Below are 23,477 nucleotides of genomic sequence, written 5' to 3'. Positions count from 1 at the left end.
AATCTCCCTGAGCCATGGGCAACGAGGCGAGCTTGGAAGGGGAAGGGCTCCCCGAAGGGCTGGCGGCGGCTGCGGCCGGAGGAGGGGCCGGCGGGGCGGGGACCCCCTTGCACACCGTGATCCCGGCCGGCATGGAGGCGGATCTGAGCCAGCTGAGCGAAGAGGAAAGGAGACAGATCGCTGCTGTCATGTCAAGGGCGCAGGGGCTGCCCAAGGGAAGCGTTCCCCCGGCCGCTGCGGAGTCGCCTTCCATGCACAGGCACGCACAGCATGCTGTATATGTCCGGGCATATATGTACAGGTTCTCGTGCACATATGTGCCAACCCATATGTGCTAACAAGGCGGTACATATATGTCGCCTCCGTTCATTTTATTCTCCTTAATGGGGTGGCGATAAAGAGATCATAAGCTTTTTCACGGGCGTAATAAAAATGATGCATGATGGAGTTTCTAGTGGGATAGTAAAGGGTTGCATTCTTGGAACTGTGATTTTAGGTTGTGATTTTTGGCCTTTTGGAACCTTTTCCCTCTAGGATGGCACGGAGAGACGCCCTCCAGTGTTTTACTAATCTGGAAGTCTTCCATTAATACAATGCGAATGTGTTAGGAAATGGATAGAGCTGGGCTGGGTGTTTACCTGTATCTATTTAAACCTCCTCAGCATTTCGGGGTCTTTTTCTCTGCGAATGTTGTCTAAATAGTCCTGTAACAATACCCTTAATCTCTCTGGAAGTGATTTGCCCTCTCCACCTTACCCCCAGAGGATAACAGGAGCTGTTTAAGCAGAAAGCATAGAACGAACACACCTTATATATTCAGTTGTGAGACCCTGAAATATGTTGTGGCATTAAACAGATGGTTTGGTCACAGCAGAGCAGGTGCTGTACATGTATTTCTGAATTAGCATATGTCATTTTTAAACCATTGCTCTTTTTATGCAAAAGTGACTTTCAGTTTATGGAAGAACATTTTATTACTTTAAAATTAGTTTTCATTACACACTTTGAAAAACAAAACAAATAAATGACAACTTGTATCGGCAATTATGAGAGCTAATCTGAAATCAACTATTCATTTCTTTTTCTACTGTTTTTCTTCATCCCATAAATCAGTTGTTTCCTAATTAAAGTACTAAAAGGGCATAATAGTTGCTTGCCCTGCTTTTATAATTGTAAACAAACTAACTTTGCACCCTTCAGCAGAGAACAAGTCTCTTTCCATGGTCCTGAAATCATCCCTTCCTTATGACACTGAGGGGAAATATACGATTTTTTAAAGATATTGAAAATACAAAAGACCTGGACATACAGATGTAATAGTCCTCTACTTTGTAAAATAAGAGCATTTTAACATAGTCACTATCGTATAAGTATATAATTTTTCCAGATAACTATATTATTAAACTTAATATAGGAGAAACTTAAAGAATTATGGACAGTGACAGTATTGTCACATAATATCTTAAGTGTGGAAAATCTGTCAGGTAAAACCCTTATTTATCTTGAAAGAAAATCACTACTGATGAAAATTAGCCTCATTATATTAAATATGCTTTTTGGTATTTAAAAACTATTCATATATTGGGTCATTTCTTTAATATAAAGCCTTCTTTTTTATTACCTCAGTGGTAGAGTTTATAATATGTATTTCTTTTATTTACTTGATGAAAACTTGACTTGTAAAAACACTTAATGTTCATATACTAGATTTTCATAGGATAATAACATGGTCCAGTGCTTTTATTAGCCTTTTAGAAATGTATGCCAGCTCATTGTAATTTTTCCAAAGAGGCACATGCAACAGGTCTAGCATGCTGGTTACAAATACCAAGAAAAGTATGGTCTTCGATTTTTAGATTCTTAACATTTTTTTTTGTTCAGAGAGTGGCTGAGAAATATTATTTTAGCCCATAAAATGTTACTTTATGTAGTATTTTATTAGATAATATATTCTTAAAGCTCTCCATTAATAATTTTGTTATGGTGGAATTGTTATGAACAGGTAATCTGTGACCTAAACAGTTCTTGGTGAAGGCTTCCTCCAGATACTCGAATAACAGTATTCTTTTATTTTTGCAAAATGCTTATATCTTACTAAAAGATTTTTGTAAAATGTATACAACTTTTGGAAAATTGACCACACATATGATAACCAGAGAAACATAGGTCTATCATTTAGAATTTTAGAATTATGTTAATTTATATATATGCATATGAGAGCATATCCACATTATTTGAAGTTTCAGATGTTAAAGAGATACAAATTGGACATAGTGAGATTTATTATTATTATTTTTATTTTTAAGAAACAAGGATTGGCAGTTCCAAAACAAGATTCTTATCCTATTGATTTTAACTGACTCATAGCTAATTACATGCACTTCACAACCAAAATATACCTCAGGTTCCTTGTCTCTAAATAGAGCTAATAATACTTATAGAGTCATAATGGGGATTAAAATATTTTTTTTATTCCAGCTGCTTTTACATTCTTATATTTGCATACATATTGACCTTATTTTAGTTGAAATATCTTTTCTACTAATGTTTGAAAGAAAAATTCTTCTCTGGGGATGGCAATAATAAAATGAAAAAGGAGATAGCATTAAACCTGAGTACCTACAAGCTAGAAGTAGAAGGCAGGATACAAATAAAGTCCTCCTAGATTTTTTATTCATTGTAGTACAATTTTATTACTTCATCTATTCATTCTATTATGGCTACAGATTTGTCGTATGAGAGGGCTTACTAGAAAACTTTTCTGATAGAATATAAGAGTCCTGGCTAAATTGATTATTTCCGTTAGTATTCCTTGGGGCCTCCCCTACTGAGTAGCCACCTGCACTACTGTTTTTTTTTTTTTTTTTTCCCCAGGGCAACCTGAAAAGTCCAGGTTTTAAAATGAGTATGGGATATATCCATTTGTATGGTAGAGGGCCTATAGAAGAATTTGAGGTAAAAAGAATTCAAGAAACATTAATCTAGAGTAAAACAAAAACCCAACATGTTCATTCATCAGTTTGCTCATTGTTAACCATTCATTTATTCATTAATTCATCAAACATTAATGCCTGTCTACTAGTTTTCAGGATTGATTCTAGTGATGGAAAGATGAGTGAAATACACTCTCTCTAGGAGTTCATGGTCCAGTGTACAAGGCACAGATTATATTTTAATTACTTTGGTTTTAACACAACTGCTAAACCAACAAAAATTCACAGAAGACCACAATTAACTAAGGTAGATTTACGTTTTTGTTTGGTATTAAGCTGATACCTTCTTTTAATGATTTTCCTTCTATTTCTCAGTCTCAGATCTTTGTGTTTTATTTACATAATTCCAACAACAAAAATTTAAATTGAGTTTACATGGTAGAGCAACCTTCATGGCTACATAGGTCTTTTCTGGCAGGGAGAATTTTTAAAATATAGCTTAACTTAATGTTTGTAGGAAGTACATGCAATTATAATTTGTGGTGCAAGGAGCTTGATCTCAATTTTGGCATTTACTGTTATCACAAATATTTGCCTACATTGCCATTTATAGATTGTTTCCATTCTGAGTCTTTGATGCTTCTTTCTTCTGTGTCTTATCTCATGGTCTGTACCCAGATTTCTACATCAGTAGGGAAGTTTTGGAAAATGTATATTATTGAATGATACAAAATTTAAAAATTTGTAGTTTACTTTAGTAGGTAAATTTTGGTGCACTGATTTAAAATCTGTAGAGCTTTATTATTATCATATTTTAGGTGCTATTGGATCTCTACTTCTTTATCCTTATCTCTTATAATTTTTCTAAAATTGAAAAGCATTACTTGGCAAATAAAACAATTATCTGATTTTCTGTAACACTATAATATGTAATACTCTTTTAGTTGCAAATTTATTTGTAAAGAATGGCTTATTTAAAAAGTAAACATTTAATGTAATGTTTGAGTAAATTATACGTATTTATATTAAGAAACACCTATTTTAATTATTTAACCATAGTCATTTAAATTGATAGTATTTAGTATTTTTACAAAGTTCATCTTACATATTTTTCTACAAATTTAAAGGAAACTTTAAAATTAATTTTTACATATTTATATCAATCTAAATAGTAATAAATATGATTATGAAAAATCTATCAGTGATAATAATAAAAAATTCAGCAATATTGAGTATACAGATCACTGTGTATTTTCATTTGAGGAAAGTAACAGTGCTTCCTAATAGTGGGGACATACCTTGCTTGCTGTTATTTGGATATCAGACTGTATCTCAAGATGCTTTAAGCATGTGTTGTTAACATTGAATAGAAATTTCAGATCAAGAATTATCTATTTGAAAATATAAATACCATTGGTCTTAACAAAAAGATGGATTTATTTTTTAAGAATATCTAATGAATGTAGAGATCCTTATTCCATAAAGTTTAAAGGTACAATATCTGATGGATGTTAACTTTCTAGATAGAATAGAGCAAATATGAATAGGTTATCAATTTTCTTAATGTCCCTAGAAAGGCATCATTTATCCTACATTACTCACAACCCCCTAATGTCACATTGTGTGCCTTATGTAACTAATGTACAGTTTCAAAGTCAAGCAAACTCCTACATTTTAAAATGAATAATTTTACTTCTTAATGATCCTGCTACTTAGGAGACTTTCTTTGACCATAAATTTTAATTAAAAAAGATGCACTGGTGACTACATAAGAACTATGATAGGACATTCATTGACTTACTTAGGTTTTTAATTTAAACATACATTTAATTAAGTTTTAAGTATTTGAAGATTCTATTAAATATACATAAATTATTTTCATTATAAATATTTGTAATCTGTATATCTTAATTTTTCATTACTCTTGGCAAGTATTGTTTCTTCTTTACCTCCCTATTGAAAATTTCTACCCACTTATTAAAAAAAAATAGCAAGACCATTGTGATCACTCATAGGTTGCTACATAATTGTTTCTACTTAAATTTTTGCATTCATAATTTTGAGGAATATAACAAAGTGATAGCCTTTTAATATTTGATTTGAAGTAACTTCTACTATTTTCACTTTTTTTCTTTTTTAGGAAACAAGAGTTGGATAGTAGTCATTCTCCAAAGCAACCAGGAAAACCTCCGGACCCAGGGCGTCCAGCTCAGCCTGGTCTCAGTAAAAGTAGAACTACAGATACTTTCAGGTCAGAGCAGAAATTACCTGGAAGGAGTCCTTCCACTATTAGCTTGAAAGAATCAAAGTCCAGAACTGACTTTAAAGAAGAGCACAAGTCTAGCATGATGCCTGGTTTCCTCTCTGAAGTTAACCCTTTAAGTGCTGTATCCTCTGTTGTAAATAAATTCAACCCTTTTGATTTAATATCAGACTCTGAGGTATCCCAGGAAGAAGCCACCAAGAAACAAAAAGTAGCTCAAAAGGAACAGGGAAAACCGGAAGGAATCACAAAACCTCCACCACAGCAACAGTCACCCAAGGCAGTTCCCAAGCAGCAAGGACCTGTTAAGGACCCACTTCAGCAGGATGGCTTTCCCAAATCAGCATCTTCTCAGCAGCCAGAAAAAATTAAACCACAACCCCCTGCTACAGGAAAGCCAGTTCAGGGGCCTGCCCAGCTTGCTCAGACAGACACAGCAAAATCACCACTTCAGCGAGATGCAGCCAGGCCTCAAACAAAGCAGTCAGACACAGTAAGGGGAGAACCAGTAAAACCCACACAGCAGAGCCCATCCAAATCACCTGTTCAGCAAGCAACTTCTGGAAAATCTCCAGCCCAGCAGCTTGGACCTGAAAAACCACAGCCTGGGGCTACAAAGCCTGCAGTCCAGCAACCAGGGCTGGTGAAGACCCTCACTCAACAGCAAGGGACAGTGAAACCCTTGGCCCATCCGCCAGGGACAACAAAGCCTCCATCTCAGCAGGCTGGGTCAGAGAAGCCTTCATCTCAGCCTGGGCCAAAGTCTCCAGCCCAGCAGCCTGGTACACCAAAACCCCCAGGTCAACAACCTGGACCACAGTCTCCAGCTAAGCCATCAGGGCCAGGAAAGACTCCAGTTCAGCAGCCTGGGCCAGGAAAGGCTCCAGCTCAGCAGCCTGGGCCAGGAAAGACTCCAGCTCAGCAGCCTACCCCTGCAAAGCCCCCACCTCAGCAGCCTGCCCCAGCTAAGCCTCCACCTCAGCAGCCTGCCCCAGCTAAGCCCCCACCTCAGAAGCCTAGCCAGGCAAAGCCCCCACCTCAGCAGCCTGGCCCAGCAAAGCCCTCAGCATATCAGTCTACAAAACCAGTAAGCCAAATGGTAACTGAGAAACCTCCACAACCACCACCAACTTCTCCATCTGTAGCACAGACTCCAGTACAAGGCCCAAGTAAAACCATCTGTCCTCTTTGCAATACCACTGAACTTCTGTTGCACGATCCAGAAAAGGCCAATTTTAACACATGCACTGAGTGTCAGACCACGGTCTGTAGCCTCTGTGGTTTTAATCCAAATCCTCATTTAACCAAGGTGAGTGGATGTATTCAGAGTCTATGTTCTTAAAGCATATCATCCTTCTGTAAATGATGCTTAGTTTACCTTATATGGTAGAATGGCATTGTCTTTCTCTAGTTCCATTGTTCATTCTTCCCTCCCCTCTTCCTTTGTTTTCAGTTGTCAATTGATTTTTTTATGTTTTCTCCAATAATCCCCAAATATTGCACAATTTTTGAAAATTTGGCACATAAAACAAGTACAAATTGATTGAAAGATGCTGAGTTCCTACTCATTTCACTCCGTGTAATATCTACATTATTTGTTATTTGGCATAAAATGATTTTGCTTTAAGTTTTAAATTGATGCTCCTACCTACCGAAATTTTGGTATTCTTGACTAGAATCATATTTGTTTTAGGGAAAAGTGGACAGTGATCTCGGATTCTACATACAGTTTTAATGTAAAATTGAATTTTGATATATCCAATGAGGGCATGTTTCCCTCATTAGTTGCTAGTCATTGAAAATGGCATAGATCAATACAAAAAAATTAAGTCATTAAAGCAAGTTAAGCATTGACGAATGTCTTCTCTGATGATTACAGTTAATATTGCCAGGGCTTTTCCTGTGTAAGTCTGCCTAACCACTAATCATAAAGGGACTAATTGTGACACAGATAGGTACAAAAGAACGAAACATAAAATAGCAGAGCACTTAGGAAATTCTCTGAGTTAAGGAAGTATATAGTGAAGATGGGATAATAATATGAATAAAGTGGGGGTGAATAGGTGTAGGGTCTAAAAGAGTATAAGAGAGCAGATCCAATAGCCCCTATTTGATGAGAAGGCATGTGGAGTCCATCTGGAGGACAGCTGTTAGTGGGCTGACCACGCATCATATCTGTGAATACTCAGGAAGTAACTGACAGCAGGCAGTGAAGGATTATTGATGTAAATATCCCTAAGATGAGGTTTGTATATGCTTGTTGTAAGTGAAATCTATGTTATGATAAATTATAACAATAATGAGTATTGATAACTGTTATTGGGTGCTAATGAAAATGAAAATGATGTAGATTTAAAATATGTCAATATCTGTTTTTTTTTCTGAAGTACTGTTTACTCTTTTAACCAAAAGTCATATTAAGTGCTTTAACATTTTAAATACATTATTCTTTACTGGTATTGCAACTAATAAGAACACACTACATTCAAATTAATGAAGAAATTATAAGTAATTTGTTTATATATGTAGTTTTTTAAATTTTGGTAATGATATGTTTCTGCTCATTGTGTACTATCTCAATAGAAAAAGTAATAATGATCTCAAATGATAATTTTATCAAATGTTTGAATTTGTTATATTTGAGTGGCAATTTATAAGATAAACATATGAAGTTGGGAATTTAAACCACGTTATTTGTATAGCTATTAGTTGGAAGACAGATAGTATTTGAATATGTACTAAATGTACATTCTGCTACATGTTTGGTGGGACATACATATACTAAAACATGAATGCTGATCTTTCCATGATTAAAATATACTCAATTAGAAACTATATAAATGTATGCACAAGGAAATATATTGTGTGTACAGATGTTAAGAACTGTGAGGGATCTGAACAAATATGGATTTCAGAGTAGAAATTTATTCCATTTCCAGTGGATAAGATCAAGGAAATCTTCATGGAGCAAGTGGTATTTGAGCTAGGTGTTAGGGTTAGTACTATTTTAATAGATAGAGAACATGACAAAGGGTAATGACTTAGGTCAAGATCTGGAAACAGAAAAGTGGAAGATGTATGTTGGAAATCAGGAATAAATCCAAGTTAGCTGGATGATGGGGAGAAAATGGGCAGTGAGTTTGGAAATGGGTTGAAGTCATATTTTTTGCTTTTTATACTCAGCAGTGGTGATAGATGTCTGTTTTCTGAAACATACTTTGATTAATGTAGTCATGCATTTGATTATTTTCCAAATTTGTATCAAATGCCAAGTTGTGAAGCACCATTGAGTACTTTGACAGAATAAAATATTTGTTAGATAATGGGCTCTTTCCTAAAGTAGAAATAGGGGAAATAAAATTGTGCATTAGAGAGAGAGAGAGAGAGAGAGAGAGAGAGAGAGAGAGAGAGAGAGAGAATGGATAGTAACTTTATATAGGGCTTTACATTTCACGTAATTCTTATTTCTTTTATCAAAATTAAACTTCCAAATATTTCCATGGGCAAAAATTCTATTTTTTCTATTACACTAGTGAGGAAACTGGTGTTCAGATGGTTGCTCTGATTGCTTTAGTTATTAGGCTCCTCAGATAGTAAGTTACCAAGAATAACTCAAAGCATCTAATTCCAAATCTGTTTATTCCTGTGGGAAGAGACAGAAAGTACTTAGGACAAAGGAAGAAACCATTACTACCAGAGGGAATTTGGAGCTCTGTTATCAAAGCAGAAGTACTTGAACTGGAATGTGAAGAATAATAGAAATTTGAACACACATGGATGGGTATGGAAGGAGTAGGAAATGTGAAGCTGAGGCAGGCAGAGGTCCTTATTAGCTAAATGAAGGAAGGCATTCCTTATTTACTGAATGGGCTTAGACAGGTCATTTACACTTTCTATTATAGTGGCACCATTAAAATATAAAAATAACAACACATTCTCTGTCAAACACATTGGGTTGTTAGAAGGATTCACTGAAAATTTGTGTGAGAAAGTATTTTTTAAGTACACAGTGTGATTTTAAACTTGTAATACATTGCAGAATAGATAATATTAACATCTTAAATAGATTTGACTTTTAAAGTTTACTTATACATTGCACATTATTTTCTATATAGATATAATATCAGAAGTTGGATTCTGAGGTAGCAATCTAAAAAATTTGATCAATAATATTAATAATAATATTTTGTTTTAATTTTCATTTCTTTTCCCCATAAGGAAAAAATATAATCATAGTTCTAATTCTGAATTCTAGAAAGGTATCCTACCTAATCTTTTCACCACATGGCCAGCTTCTTAACCTCCTGAATTATCCGGAGGTCAGAGTTGGGAAGTTAGGGTTGGGTAGAGGCTGAAGGCTTCTGTTCCATGAGATAAAGTAGATGGAATTTTGGGGATGACCACTGTTTCTAAACTGTTATACGTATCCATGAAAAAGTAAATCTCCATGCATATTTCAAGCTGGCCTCAAATATTCACATTCATTAAACAGTTCTTCCATGCAAAATAGGAACAGATGTTGGACATTCTTTGGTACTTCAGTTTACATGAATGTTGTTTTCCAGTTTGACCTTTACATGTAAGTAACTCAGTATATGACTTTTGTGTTCAGGGAGTAAAATAGAATACTGGTCTTTTGTATTGAAAACACTAGAAGAATTTCTCTGATTTTTTTTTTTAACCCACACATCAGAATTGTGACTATATTTACTTGTGACTATACTGACTTAAATTACTAAAACCTCTAGGGAGGAAGGACTGGAGAGGTAGCTACACTCAGCCACAAAATTTAGGGGCATGTTTACTTCTTTAATTATAATTTGCCAACCTTTCTCCTACCCACAAAGACATCTTAGACAATCCAGTCACCAATGTGTGAGGATGGCCTGTAAATTAACTGCCCTCCTTGGAGGCTATGAAGATGTGTGCTATTCCAAATAAACCTTAAGAATCCATTGGCTCCAAGCCTAGACTTATGATGCCAAAAGAGTTTATGGCTGTAGCTCTTCTTCCTGATCCATTAATTGAATTAATCAGTACAATATATTTCCTCTCTTTGGCCTTGGTTTCTGACACAGAAACTGAACATTTACTTTTTAATCAGTGACAAAAGCATTTTTATTGTTGTTTGTATAGATTTGTTTTATCTTTTTTGGTGTATAATCTTAGGCAAGATAGATTTAGGGCCAGATTGAAAGGCTTGTGCCTAATGTTTGGTAATTCTTTCAACTTTTTCAAATTTTAAAATGTATGAAAATGAATTGTCACTTTTCATAATGTTGATAATGAAGCAAATGTTAATGATGAAAGTGAATTTAGGTGCCCCCCTGTTTTATTAGGTCATGATATATTAATTAGTTTTTTTCTGCTGAAACTAGATATTTTTTTTTTCAAAAAAATATGGCCACCTTTCAGGAGAAAAAAAATTATCCCTACACTTACATATATAGATGTGCATAAAAACTTTCATTATTTACTAAAATGACAGAACAAACAATGACTAAAAATCTCCAGTTGGGTAAAAATGGATTCACTGGCCACCTCTTTTCGGTGGATAGTGTTGATGCTTCTGGTTCTAGTGAGAAACAGAATGGGCCTGCAGGGGCCATGGGAGTAAGGATTTGTTTAAAAAGAGCTGGTAAGAAAAGAGAAGAGCTATGCCAAATATCAGGAGCCTGGTATCTGTGGAAAAAGGAAACCAGTAAGGTATTTCTCATGGTGGGATGACTGAAAGAAGTTTTAGAAAAGAGGATAGTCTTTTTCAAATTCCTTGCTGTTTTTAGCACAGATTTTTATTTTTTTCTTACCTCAAATTCTAAGCAGACTGTCACACAGTTCCTTTATAAAAGGAGGACTAAGCACTCAAATATTCATCTACTCCTTCTAGAAGTCCCACTTTTAAAATATTGATAGCATAATAGTTCCTGAAAAGATGAAAGAGTACCAGTAACATCATTTGGTATATCGAGGGATTCCTGGCAAAGGGAAGGAGTTGACAAAGAGCTGAGAAAACCATTCATTGTACAGTAGCTTTCTGAAGGAACCTGAGAAAGGCCCTAAACTTGGAGTCAACAAATATAAAAAAGTAGTAGTGGCTTGTGGGTGGTAATCAAAGAATAGATTTTAAAATTGCCGTAGGAACAAGGAGGATACCTAGATTCTTTCCTACATTCAGTGGGAAGAGCATCCATTATAGTAAAGGGCAGAAATAAATAAGACATATGGTGTGATAGACACTTTATTTATCCCTCTGTACCACTAGAGAATGTTCTCTAAATGAAGAAGAGAGTTGCCTAAGAAGTGCCCTCTTAAGAAAACTAGAAGCTTTTGAAAGAAGAGTAGGAGTGAAGGTAATGCTCCTTTCTCACAACAATGTGTTGTAGAGAAAAGAAATAATCTCAACCATGAGTCAACTGCATTAAATCTTTTACCTTCAGAGCAAAGTTGGACTTACTTATTTGACCACCATCCTACTTTCCCTCAAAAGAGAGTAATAACAGGAAAACAAAACTGTCTATACGAATAAATTCTGTCAATTACTCATACTGATGGTGATACTATAAATTAGTGGGTTAAGAGCCTAACTAGACATTTGACATTAATACCATATGAATGCTAGAAATGAACTAATAGGGAAAAAAACATATAAACCCAACCTCATAAGAGTTCATTCAGGAAAAATAACTTAAGAATTCTTATTATTCCTCACAAAGATTTAAGTGGATATTTCATTGATAATTATCATATGAAAATATCAATGGGCTGGTTGAGGATAAAAGTGTACCTCATTAATGACTCAGAAATTTCCTAGATTATACAGCTAAACAACATGTATTGTTGTTTATTCAACTACTTAACATCCCCTATATTTTTGGCATGTTCTAGACTAAAAATATTTTCCTCATGGAGTGGATTTTCTAGTGAGGTCACAAATCAATAAAACATATGGTGTGACAGATGGTAGTGTTAGGAAGAAAACTGAAGTACAGCAGGGTTATCTTATGTACCAAAAGAGGGATGGGGATTAGTTGTGGGGTTCCCTCACTCTGTCATTTGGAGATTAGTCTTGGAGTTGATGGATGACTTGAGATTCAAAAATTTTGAATGGTTAGTAAATGTATAATTGATGCATATAGTCCTAATGGAACCTGAGGGTCAAGGGGTGGGGGCAGTAAATAGGGAAGAGAAGGAATGCACCCGGGAATGTGTATAATTCTGAGATTTTGTATTCATTCCTGCCTCCTTTACAGGTAGGGAACTGGTTATTTTATGGGAGGAAAATTATTATAAACTTCTAATAAATTGATTGTATCTTTGTCTTCAATGCAATGCCTTTGAAATATTTATAAATAAGAGCTTATCTTATTTCATAGAGAGCTATTTCTATTCCTAAAAATAGATGATAGTATTGTCTTTTGAAAAAAAAAATTAGCTTGAAAAAAATTCATGCAAGCTGTAGATATGTAACATTTTAAATTTATAGATCAAAAGTAAAAATCAAAGCATTATTTAAAGTTATAATGGCAATCGCAACAAATAACTACAAGCAAAATTTAATACTGATTGATCCTGAAATTCAAGCCTCAGTGTTAAAGAAGAAGACATTTAATGACATACATTTTTGCATTTTTTCAACTTGTGAATTCATGTTATAATTAAAATCAACTCTGATGTAATCTAAAAGTTCTGAATGTTCAAATGATTGTTTAACCAAGTATATGATGTGAAGGAATGGATAAAGGATTTAAATGCTTGTTTTTTAGATTGTTAGCTATAATTTTAGAATTAATTGGAATTCATTTTAGTTTGCCTCAAAGTTTTGGAGGTTTTAGTCCTTGGTCTCTTGGCCCTGTTGTTTTGAGTGTGTGCTAACACAGTGTGCATCATGGAAGAAGCACGTGGTGGATAAAAAACATTCACCTCATGGTTAGGAAACAAAAAGAAGAAGCGGGGCCCCACTACTCCCTTGAAGGGCATGTCTCCAGTGACCACAAGGCCTCCCACTAGCCCCCACTTTTTAAAGAGTCTACCTCCTCCCAGTAGTTCCATATTGGGGACCAAGGTCTTAACACATGAGCCTCTGGGGCGGGCATATATAAGGTCAAAAGTATGGCAACATTGTTCTTGGTGAAATTTTAAGAATTTTTGGTTCGATTTAACAATGAAAATTTGTCTTATGTCTGTGATACTGTTTAATCATTTTCTTCATCATTGTCAAAGTTGTGTATACTTTAACTGGCACCATGTTTATGTGAAGCCAATTAAGGGAAATAAAGCACCATAATTCTAAGCATAAGGTTTTTGGAAGACAAAGGGTCTTGTCTAGTTCTTTTTAAAATATTTTGATAATGCCTATGATTATGTATAATAAGAGTATCACTGTTCATACTGTTAAAACAAGAATATCCTAATTATAACAAAATGAATTTACCCTTATTCAAAATATTTTCTAATGAAGTTAAAGAAATAGAATGACCCAAATATTTAAAAATATGTATTACTTATATATATTTACACATACCATATTGGTTTTGGTCAAATCTTTGATGTGGTCCTCTAGAAACATTTTACTTGTTATGTGGCTATTTCCTGAATGTTTGTGTGTACCTCATGTTGTACTCATACTTTAGTCATTAAAACTAAAGACTGTTTTTACTTCCAGCTTTTAAATCACTAGATGTTTCAGATATCTTTTTATTTATTTTTAATTTTTTGGTACCAGGGACTGAACTCAGGGGCATTCGACCACTGAGCCACACCCCCAGCCCTGTTTTGTATTTTGTTAGAGACAGGGTGTCACTGAGTTGCTTAGGGCTTCACTTTTGCTGAGGCTGGCTTTGAACTCATGATCCTCCTGCCTCAGCCTCCTGAGCTGCTGGGATTACAGGTGTGTGTACAGCCTCAGATATCTTTTTGAAGAACTGACTTTTATAGTAAGCTTGTTGTTGTGTATTATTAGAAGTTGTATAATGATTTACATAGCTTGGTAATAACAGATGTTCTGTGAAAGCAGATATACACTGTTAACAAAATCATCTTTTGGATCAGTAAGCTTAACACAGGGATAAATTAACTCACTTATTGTTTATTGCACTGAAGACAAATATACAAATAATCTATTAGGGGTGTATAATAATTTTCCTTAAAGAAATTACCGTATTATAGGTATCAGTAAGGCATCAGGTGATCTTGGTTCCAGGGCTAGTTCTGCCCTTCTCGTAACTACATTCTTGCTGGTATTACTATAAGTTCACTTGAAAATATTGCTAGTTACATAGCAACAACTTCACTGCAAAGTTTCTTTTCTTTTTCTTCAGAACAAAAGCAGACTGGTTCTTTGTCACAGAGATGAGAGTAAGTTTGAATACTGTGCATTTCAAACACTATTAAGCAATATATCTGCATTTTGTCATTTAATACTCCTTTAATGAGGCATTCATTTTAAAAATAAGTATGCAGAATAGGAAGATAAGAATTCAAAGTCTTCTGAGCCAGCCATTTTGTTAGAATTTGATAATAGATATTGTAAAGGTAATAACTTGGTTTACTGTTAAGAGCAGAAATCAGAGCTTAGAAGGAGAGGCAATAATTTAGCAATCTACAAGGGAAAAATTCTGTTTCTAAAGTGGAATGTAATAAGGTATATATAGGTGAGATCTGGTCTTACCTGATGTAAAACAGCAAATCATCTTTTTTTTCTTATTTTTCTAATAAAAAATTTATTAAATGCAAAACAATTCATAGAAATATGATATTTTTATCACAGTTTTCAACTGTATACTTTCAACAACAGATTTCTATTTATGTAAAAGAAAATAAATTAAGTGGCAGTTTTCATTATGTGAGCATGTGATTTAGGAATTCTATAATTGTACCTATTAAAAAAATTTTAATGTATAGATCTTCATATTTTTTTTTACTTACAGACAGAGGAAGGATTTTTAAAAGACCAGGACAAAATAAACGATAATGAAAAATATAAATAGGATTGGGGAAAATACAAAATAATGTAAATTAAGCATCATTTTGAAATCAGATTTTCCTTAAAGATTCATGAAACTATGTTAAATTTGAGCAATTTACAAGATATAAGGGACTTTCATTCACAACAAGTTAGAAAAGGTTAAAATTCCTTTTACCCAAGCAATAATATATTTTAAGCATTTCATATATTTTCAAAAATGTACTTCCTTTTTTTCCCAAGTCAACACACAATAAATTGGCTTAATTCCATAGAACATCTGACATATTTCATTTTATGTTAAATTCATGAGACATTTGCTTTATTTCAGTAATGTAATTTATTATTTCATTTTTCGTCTTTAAATAAAATCATAAAAAGAAAATTTAATAAGCTATTCAAATAATCACGCAAACATTGTCTATTTGGATCCACTAGATCACAGGCTGCAAAACTGTATGATAGCCTAAGGTATGTGTTAATCCATTGAAATACTACAGTTTGAAATCACCATATGTGAGGCAGTCTAAAAGTATTAATGTATAATGTAGGTAAGCTCAGTTTACTAATTTGTCATCCTCTTTTCTTTGTGTAACTGTAATAGAATATAGATATACTTTCATGTCTATGTGCTGCAATTATTTTATAAATTGTGCTTTAGCAAAAGTGTCAGTTTTCTTTGTTTTGGGTTACCCTGACAAACATATTAAAAACATTCTTCTATATTCTATCCTATTTGTTAGGATTTACAAATGCTATTGCTAGCAATTGATGAACATTGTTACGGTGTATGTAAAAAGTGCATATTTAGTTTGCATATCACAAGCTTTGTTTATGATTGCTGAATTATGCAGCTGAAAATTGTAATTCACAGTTTCAGAGAGGAAATATCCATCTAACTTTTGGATATTTTAAATGAAATTTCTTTTCCAAGTTGCTGAGCATCTTATTAAAATCTGACGAATGCTAGTGTCTATTTTTTAACCAAAATAAATTATGTATTAATATGCAAAGCTAAAGATGATAACTACAGTGAGCCATCTGCAGCCAAACTGCTGTTGGGAGTAACAGCCTCTGTAGGGGAGGTCGTGTGTTTTGGGCAATCTTTGAGTAGCAGAAAGCATAATCTGTCACCAAACCTTAGCTTGAATTATTTTTTATAAGGCTGATTTTTTTGGCTCTATTTGTCTGGTTATCTTTCTATGGCATTCAAAATAATATAAGGCTTTCAATAAATATTTTAAGACAATTTGATCAGAAATAGGAAAAAATCAGCATTAAATGAAATCCAAAATTTAATTGGTATCCAATACAGAAGCTAATAGTAAGCCTGAAAACTCATCACTCCATTTTTTTTACAGTGTATTGGTTCTTTTTAGTTATCCATGACAGTAGAATCCATTTAATATAATTATAAAAGTATAGAATATATCTTATTCTGGTTGGGATCCCGTTCTTGTGGATGAACATGATGGTGGGATTCATTGTGATATTTTCATATATGTACATAGGAAAATTATGTCAGATGTCACTCCTTTTTAAAGTCTAAAATGAGAGAAGGGGAAATAATTGGAAAATACTTTAAACCACCATGTATAGAATCTAAAATCCATTTCAGACTATAATAGTAATAGTTAAGAAGTGGTAGATCTTCATTAATGAAGAAAGAGTAAGTGGTAAAGGAGGTAATTCACTGTGGATTGTAAAGGATGAGTAACTTTTAGGTAAATAAGAGCGAAGACCATAGTTGGCTGAGAATTATTGTTCAGGTGAGAGAATGAGAACACTGCCTCCATGGCAAATGGTCAATTCAGATGTTATGGTTGCAGAAAAGTTTACTTGTGAAGAGTCAAGAAGAACCCAACAGGTATTACTGTCTATCTACAGGATAAGATCATTGTTTAAGACAGTTTATTAAACAACTAATATGAATTATCACCAGAAAATATAAATTCCTAACATTATCTTTCTATGTTCCATTATTACAAATACATATGCTTTGTGATTGAGTACAAATTTCATTGTAAATCTTATGCAAATTCCAACAAATTTGTATTTGTTGGAAGTAGAAGTTTTTCATTGTTGTTTTGAGAGACTTTCATTCAGTTTCAAAGCTAAACAAATTATTAATGCTGAGCAGGAATATACTTTAATTCCGAGCTCCCAAAATCTACTGATTTAATTCAGTACTTAGATGTATCAAGTTAATTACCTTCAATTATTACTGAAGACACTCATAAAAATCATAATATAATTTTTTGGCAATCATAGTTTTGAGACATTTTTTGAAAGTGGCACCCTTAGTTGAAATTCTGTATGTAATGTTCACATTAAACTTTCAAGTTGTAATTCTTGAAAGATCTAAGGCATTTATAATTATCCAGCAAAGGCTTTAGCCAGTGAAATTTCATTACTGTATTTTCCAGCACCAATATAGATATATGCTCAACAAAATGTAACCCTGTGCATTGCAATTATCAAGGAAGTATATTAGAATAATTAAATGCAAATCTATATGAAAATATACAGCGATCTGGGCAGGGGCTGTGGCTCAGTGGTAGAGTGCTTGCCTACCATGTGTGAGGCTCTGGGTTCAATACTCAGCACCACATAAAAATAAATAAGATATATTGTGTCCATCTACAACAACAAAAGTATCTAAAAAATATACAGTGATCTGAGGATGAGCAGGAATGCTTTCTGATCACTTTGTTCTCCCCATTTATATAGCATATCAAGCCGGAAAACTAAATGAATGAAAAATATTATGCATTTCTTTTGATCCTTTTCGTAGAACCGAGTTAGAGTAGCTCATTAAATAATTGTTTCAATAACTTGAATTTCGTTTATACACCTTCTGAAAGGCCATGGTTACGAAAAGCAAAAGATGACTGTTTCTCCTTGTTTGTCATATACAATGTAGAATTGAGCAGTAGTTTAGGCTTGACACCCCAATAGTTAGGTAATTTCATTTAATGATTGCATATTGAGGGAAAGAGTCCTCCAAGATACACTGATACAGTTGTAGGCTCTACTGGTATTAATTATCACATTTGTCTCATGGTTTATCAAAGTGGATGTTTAGTGTAGTGTTGGGGGGGGGTGCTACTTGTGACAGGGGATCAGGAAAGTTGCTTATGAGCATAATCTTTGTGAACTGACTTGTTGGAATGAGTCTTGGCCTCCAATATTGTCTGACTTGTGTGGCATGTAGAAGAAATGATAAGGACTAAAATAAGGTCCTCATTCATGGCTATTATAAAATGAAGACTCAATCATGCTGAAGGATGGGGTATAGACCTGCAAGTAGCAGAGTTGTGTAAGTTCTAGCATAACAACACTAATGAAATTATATATTTTGAATTTCTCATAAAAATTGTCTTTATTTCATAGGTAGCAGAGAGGCATTGAAGTTTAGGGGAAGTGGTTAGAGTCAACCTCTTCTGTAGTTTATTTAAAATGTTTTTTTTTTTTTTTTCGTGGAAGTGTAAAATATTTGAGAAATTTGTAATAAGGGTCAAATGAAGGATAGTAACTTTGGAAATGTGAGAGAATGAATGGGGAATTTCTTTTCATAAGCAATGAATAATTGAGAATGGGGAATAATTGAGAATGTGGGAAAACTATGACAAGGTTTCTAACATGAGTGACAGGGTGGTGGCGCTATTCCTACTGGTGTTCTCCCTGAGTGCCTTGTGGCAGACCTACCTAACAGTAGAGTGGAAGGCTGTTCACAATGTTAATGTTGGGGCTGGTTGTGGATTTTTTTATTTGCTCAATGTATAGGAAGACCCTTTTTTCCCCTTTTCTCTTTTCCTGTTTTTCAATTAGGATATTGGAAATTCTGGTGTTTTTAGTAGAAAGATTGTTAAGTAATGAGATAAAAATCATTTCTATATTCACCAGATTTGCCTAGTAGAATTAAAATGGAGGCTTTTTCTAAAACATCCTAAGAGGATAAAAAACTTTTCATATTGTGACAGCTATAGACAATCATTTCAATCTGTATCCTAGCAGTGACAAAAAACATGAATCAAATATCTTTTATGTGCTTATCAAAGTTAAAAAAAAAATGGTCATTAAAAGGATAAAATAGTCAGTTGCTGTGGTGCACGCCTGTAATCCCAGCAGCTCAGAAGACTGAAACAGGAGGATCACAAGTTCAAAGTCAGCCTCAGCAACTTATCGAGGTGCTAAGCAACTCAGTGAGACCCTGTCTTTAAATAAAATACAAAATAGGGCTGGGGATGTGGCTCAGTGGTTGAGGGCCTCTGAGTTCAATTCCAGGTAACCAAAAGAAAAGGACAAAAGATAGGACAATGAGCTCTGTTCATGAAAAGGGTTTATTAAGAGGAAAGCTGAAAAAAAAAAAAAAGAGGAAAGCTGAATTTTCAGCAAAGGGACAGGGGCCTCATGTTTCCCTTCTCCCTTTTTCTAACTTTTCTCTTTCCATTTTTGTGGAGATATATTTATGTACACCTATAAACTAACACAAATCATTTTATTTGGAAATAAGTATTGTATATAAGGCACTTCCCAGTGTTGATATATATCAAATACTATATATATCATGGTGGTTTTCTAATTTTGCACTTGACCAAAGATGAAGTTAGAGCCTAAGGACAGGTTGTGCATGAAGCTTCAATGGTCACGTTGACAAGGAGCTTAGAGTTCACTGATAAAGCCAAATGCATCCAAAGAAATTATCTGGAGGGGTTGGGGTGGGAAAACATTAGCAGGAAATAAAGAAGGAATTATCACAATGTATCAAATACTTACTATACATGTGTAAAATTGAAATTGTGTTCTGCATTTAACTTGTTTTTAATCTGTTTACTGTAACATAGCTTCCACCAGGACAGGGATTTGGGGTTCTTTATTCAGTGGCATGTTTTCTATAGAAAGTACTTAATGAATATTTGACTAATGGAATAAATATTAATTAAATTTCACATTTGCTTTGGTCATGACACTTGTTACAAAGGAAATAAGTAAATAATGATAATGAAAGTTACTAACCCTAGAAGTGTATCATTTAAACTGGTTAATGTGGATACACATTTCATATAATAGATATTTAATAGAAAAAAGTTATCATACTTATAAAGAATTGTTTTTAAGTTATACTTTACTTTTGTCTGCCTCCATGAGTATGAGGTGATCATATAAGGCTATATGAAAGAAAATAAATGAGAAAGCAACTTAGCAGAATAGCAGAATTGACAGCAGTAATAGAGAGCTTGAATGAGTGGGTAGATGAATATTTATAGAGCTATTTCATTCCTCAAGAAGGGGATAAAATGGAGTGAAAGTTTTCTTACATTTTAGCCTGCCTTTTATCTTGGTACTTGCTGGGGTAGCAACTGCTTGTTTTGGAAGTTCAAATATTTATAGCTATATATATATAAAAAAAGTTATTTTTTGAAACGCTTCAAACATATAGGAAGATAAAAAATATAATGAGTACACAAGTGCTTGGCATCTGTAGTGAAAACAAACTTAATGAACACCCAATAATTCCCACCCACATTTAACAAACATCATAATTTTACTTTTTGATTTTGTTTTTAAAAAGAAATGAAATACGTTAGTTTCAGTTGAAAATTTGTTTTAACCTCCTCTATTCATAAGTGTATTTTTCATGAGATGGCAAAATAAACCTTGTTATTTTGACACATAAGTTTAAAGGAACTTTCAAGTTCAGAGATGATACTATTTCTTTTCAAAATTAGCTGCTTGAAAATAAAGAACATTTAGTTTGCCAACTAAATAGTTTGTGCTATGGGAAAATGACCCCCATATATTTATTTTTTTCGCCATTCTGTACAAAGAACTTGAGTTTCCAACTATATATATTGATTACTTTGGGTTGAGAGGATTGGATTGTGGTAGAAGTTGATGTTCTAAATTATTTTGGAGATACTTAAAATATTCTGCGATAAGCAAACATAGTTTGAAAAAATAAAAATTATTAAATATGGGTACTTTTAAATTACCTTCTAATTTATGGCATTAAATTCAACATCTTTTCATAGCTGATGCAACGTGAAAAGAAGAGTTATATATGTTATTATTATATATGTTATATATAATATATATACACATATATATATGAATATATCCCACATATTCACCTTCTCTCCCTCTTGTTCTCTCTTACATTTGCACACATTGCTAGTCAAATGTATACATTACTTTTTTAATATTGCTTTTTAAAGTATACTCATAAAATTTATAAGAGAATTTTTTAAATAAATAAGGCTATTTATGATAATTTGAGGGGATGCCAATTTTTAAATTTATTTTCTTTGGAGGGAATATTCTTTCTAACCTAGCATGGTTAACAATTTTTGTTTTCTCATATTTAAGTATGTTAACTTGATCAGGGAGGTAATAGCTCTGCTAATTTAAGAAACTAGCAATGCTTTCAGAATCTGACTAGCCTACTCTGAGTTGTATAACTAAAAACCATTTATGAGCCATAAATAGAGAAAACATATATCATAATTGACTAAAGGAGTTTAATATGGTTTTCTATTTCTGGGAGTAATCAGAATTTGAATAAATCATAATAACAGAATTAACACTGGAACAAAATTAAACATGTCGATTTTTACTTTTTATTTTCTTTAAAACATTGTTCTTTGGTCTCTGAATTTATTAATTATGTTTTCATATAATTCAACATTTTATATAAATAAGGTGGCATATATTTTATATTTTGAATAATGAGAGACATAGTTTGAAATGGTAACAACATATTTTTAAAAGGTTTTTTTGTGCTTTCACAGTGTTATTATCTCAGTGACCATTATTTTGCATTATTTTTAGGTTAAAGAGTGGCTCTGTTTAAACTGTCAGATGCAAAGGGCTCTAGGAGGCGAACTGGCTCCAATTCCATCATCACCCCAGCCCAAACAGAAGACTGCCCCTGTTGCTCCTACAACAGCGAGCAAATCAACCCCACTGCCACCACAGAGTTCCCCAAAGAAGGATGCACCACTCAAACAGGATACAGCAAAGGCCCCTGAGTCGAAAAAGCCCCCACTAGTGAAACAACCAACCCTTCAGGGCTCCCCTGCAGCCCCAGCCAAGCAGCCGCCTGTGGAGGAGCCCTCCTCCAAGCCATCCCTTCCCAAAGACCCTTCTGTTCCTACAGCTGAGCAGGTCAAAGCCTCCACAGCTGAGGAGAAATCAAAGCAACCCAAGACCATAAAGCCACCTGCAGACATTCAGTCTTCAGCAGAAGGAACAGCCAGGAAACCTGATGCTCGGATCTCCCAAGTACAGGCTCAGGCTCCAGAGAGCACAGCCCCTCCAGTGAAAACAGACTCTGCCAAACCCTCTCAGAGTTTTCCACCAGCAGGAGAAAAAGTCACCCCATTTGATTCTAAAGTCATGCCTCGACCTGCATCAGATTCAAAAATAATTTCACATCCTGGGCCTAGTTCAGAAAGCAAAGATCAAAAACGAGTGGATCCAGCTCAAAAGAAGGAAGAGCCTAAGAGAGCGCCAACCAAAACGACCCCTAAACCAGATGCCAAGCCTGTGCCAAAAGGGTCACCGACACCCCCTGGCCCAAGACCTTCCACTGGCCAAACTGCTCCTGCATCTCCGCAGCCCCCCAAACCTCAGGAGCAGTCGAGACGCTTCAGTCTGAACCTGGGCAGTATTACTGATGCGCCACGATCACAGCCCACAACTCCTCAGGAAACTGTGACTGGGAAACTCTTTGGGTTTGGAGCATCCATCTTCAGCCAGGCATCAAATTTAATTTCCACAGCTGGCCAGACTGGACCTCAGCCACAAGGAGGGCCCACAGCCCCAACAAAACAAGCCGCTCCCCCACCCCAGCCCCCAGCTTCTAAGGGTCCACCCAAACCTGCAGGCCAGGCACCACCTGCACCTGAAAAGGCCATATCTGTGAAAAAGGAAATGAAAGCTCCAGTAGCTGAAAAATTAGAGCCCAAAGCTGAACAGGCTCCAACAACCAGAAGAACAGAAACAGACAAGAAGCCCCCACCTGTTAAGGATAGCAAACCTTCAACAGCCGAGTCCCAAAAGTCTGTCCTTCCAGACAAGATGGAGAAAACCACCAAACCCAAACCAGCCTGCCCTCTCTGCAAAACTGAACTCAACATAGGTTCTCAGGATCCTCCTAATTTCAACACTTGCACTGAATGCAAGAATCAAGTGTGTAATCTCTGTGGATTTAACCCGACACCCCACTTGACTGAGGTAAGCAATGTGTATATAAGATGTATGAATGCACAGTTTATTTTGAGATATTTTGGGGGCAAATTTATGAGCAAAAAATATG

At 34.6% G+C, this 23,477-nt stretch overlaps 1 protein-coding gene across 3 annotated transcripts in view; it reads left to right on the top strand.

Moving 5' to 3' along the window:
* Positions 1–6: 6 nt before the first annotated feature.
* Pclo (piccolo presynaptic cytomatrix protein) overlaps positions 7–23,477 on the top strand; it is a 418,833-nt gene continuing 395,362 nt past the window's right edge. For all 3 annotated transcript variants that reach the window (XM_048786243.1, XM_015488416.2, XM_048786242.1), the window contains exons 1-3: positions 7–259; positions 5,074–6,505; positions 21,989–23,395. In XM_048786243.1, coding sequence (XP_048642200.1) covers positions 15–259; positions 5,074–6,505; positions 21,989–23,395 — 3,084 coding nt within the window. In that variant the 5' untranslated portion in view covers positions 7–14. The remainder of the gene's footprint in view (positions 260–5,073; positions 6,506–21,988; positions 23,396–23,477) is intronic.

The sequence above is a fragment of the Marmota marmota genome, unplaced genomic scaffold (assembly GCF_001458135.2).
Source record: "Marmota marmota marmota unplaced genomic scaffold, marMar, whole genome shotgun sequence".
NCBI lineage: Eukaryota > Metazoa > Chordata > Mammalia > Rodentia > Sciuridae > Marmota > Marmota marmota.
The sequence above is the reverse complement of the archived record's forward strand: the minus strand, read 5'-3'. Positions and strand labels throughout refer to the sequence as shown.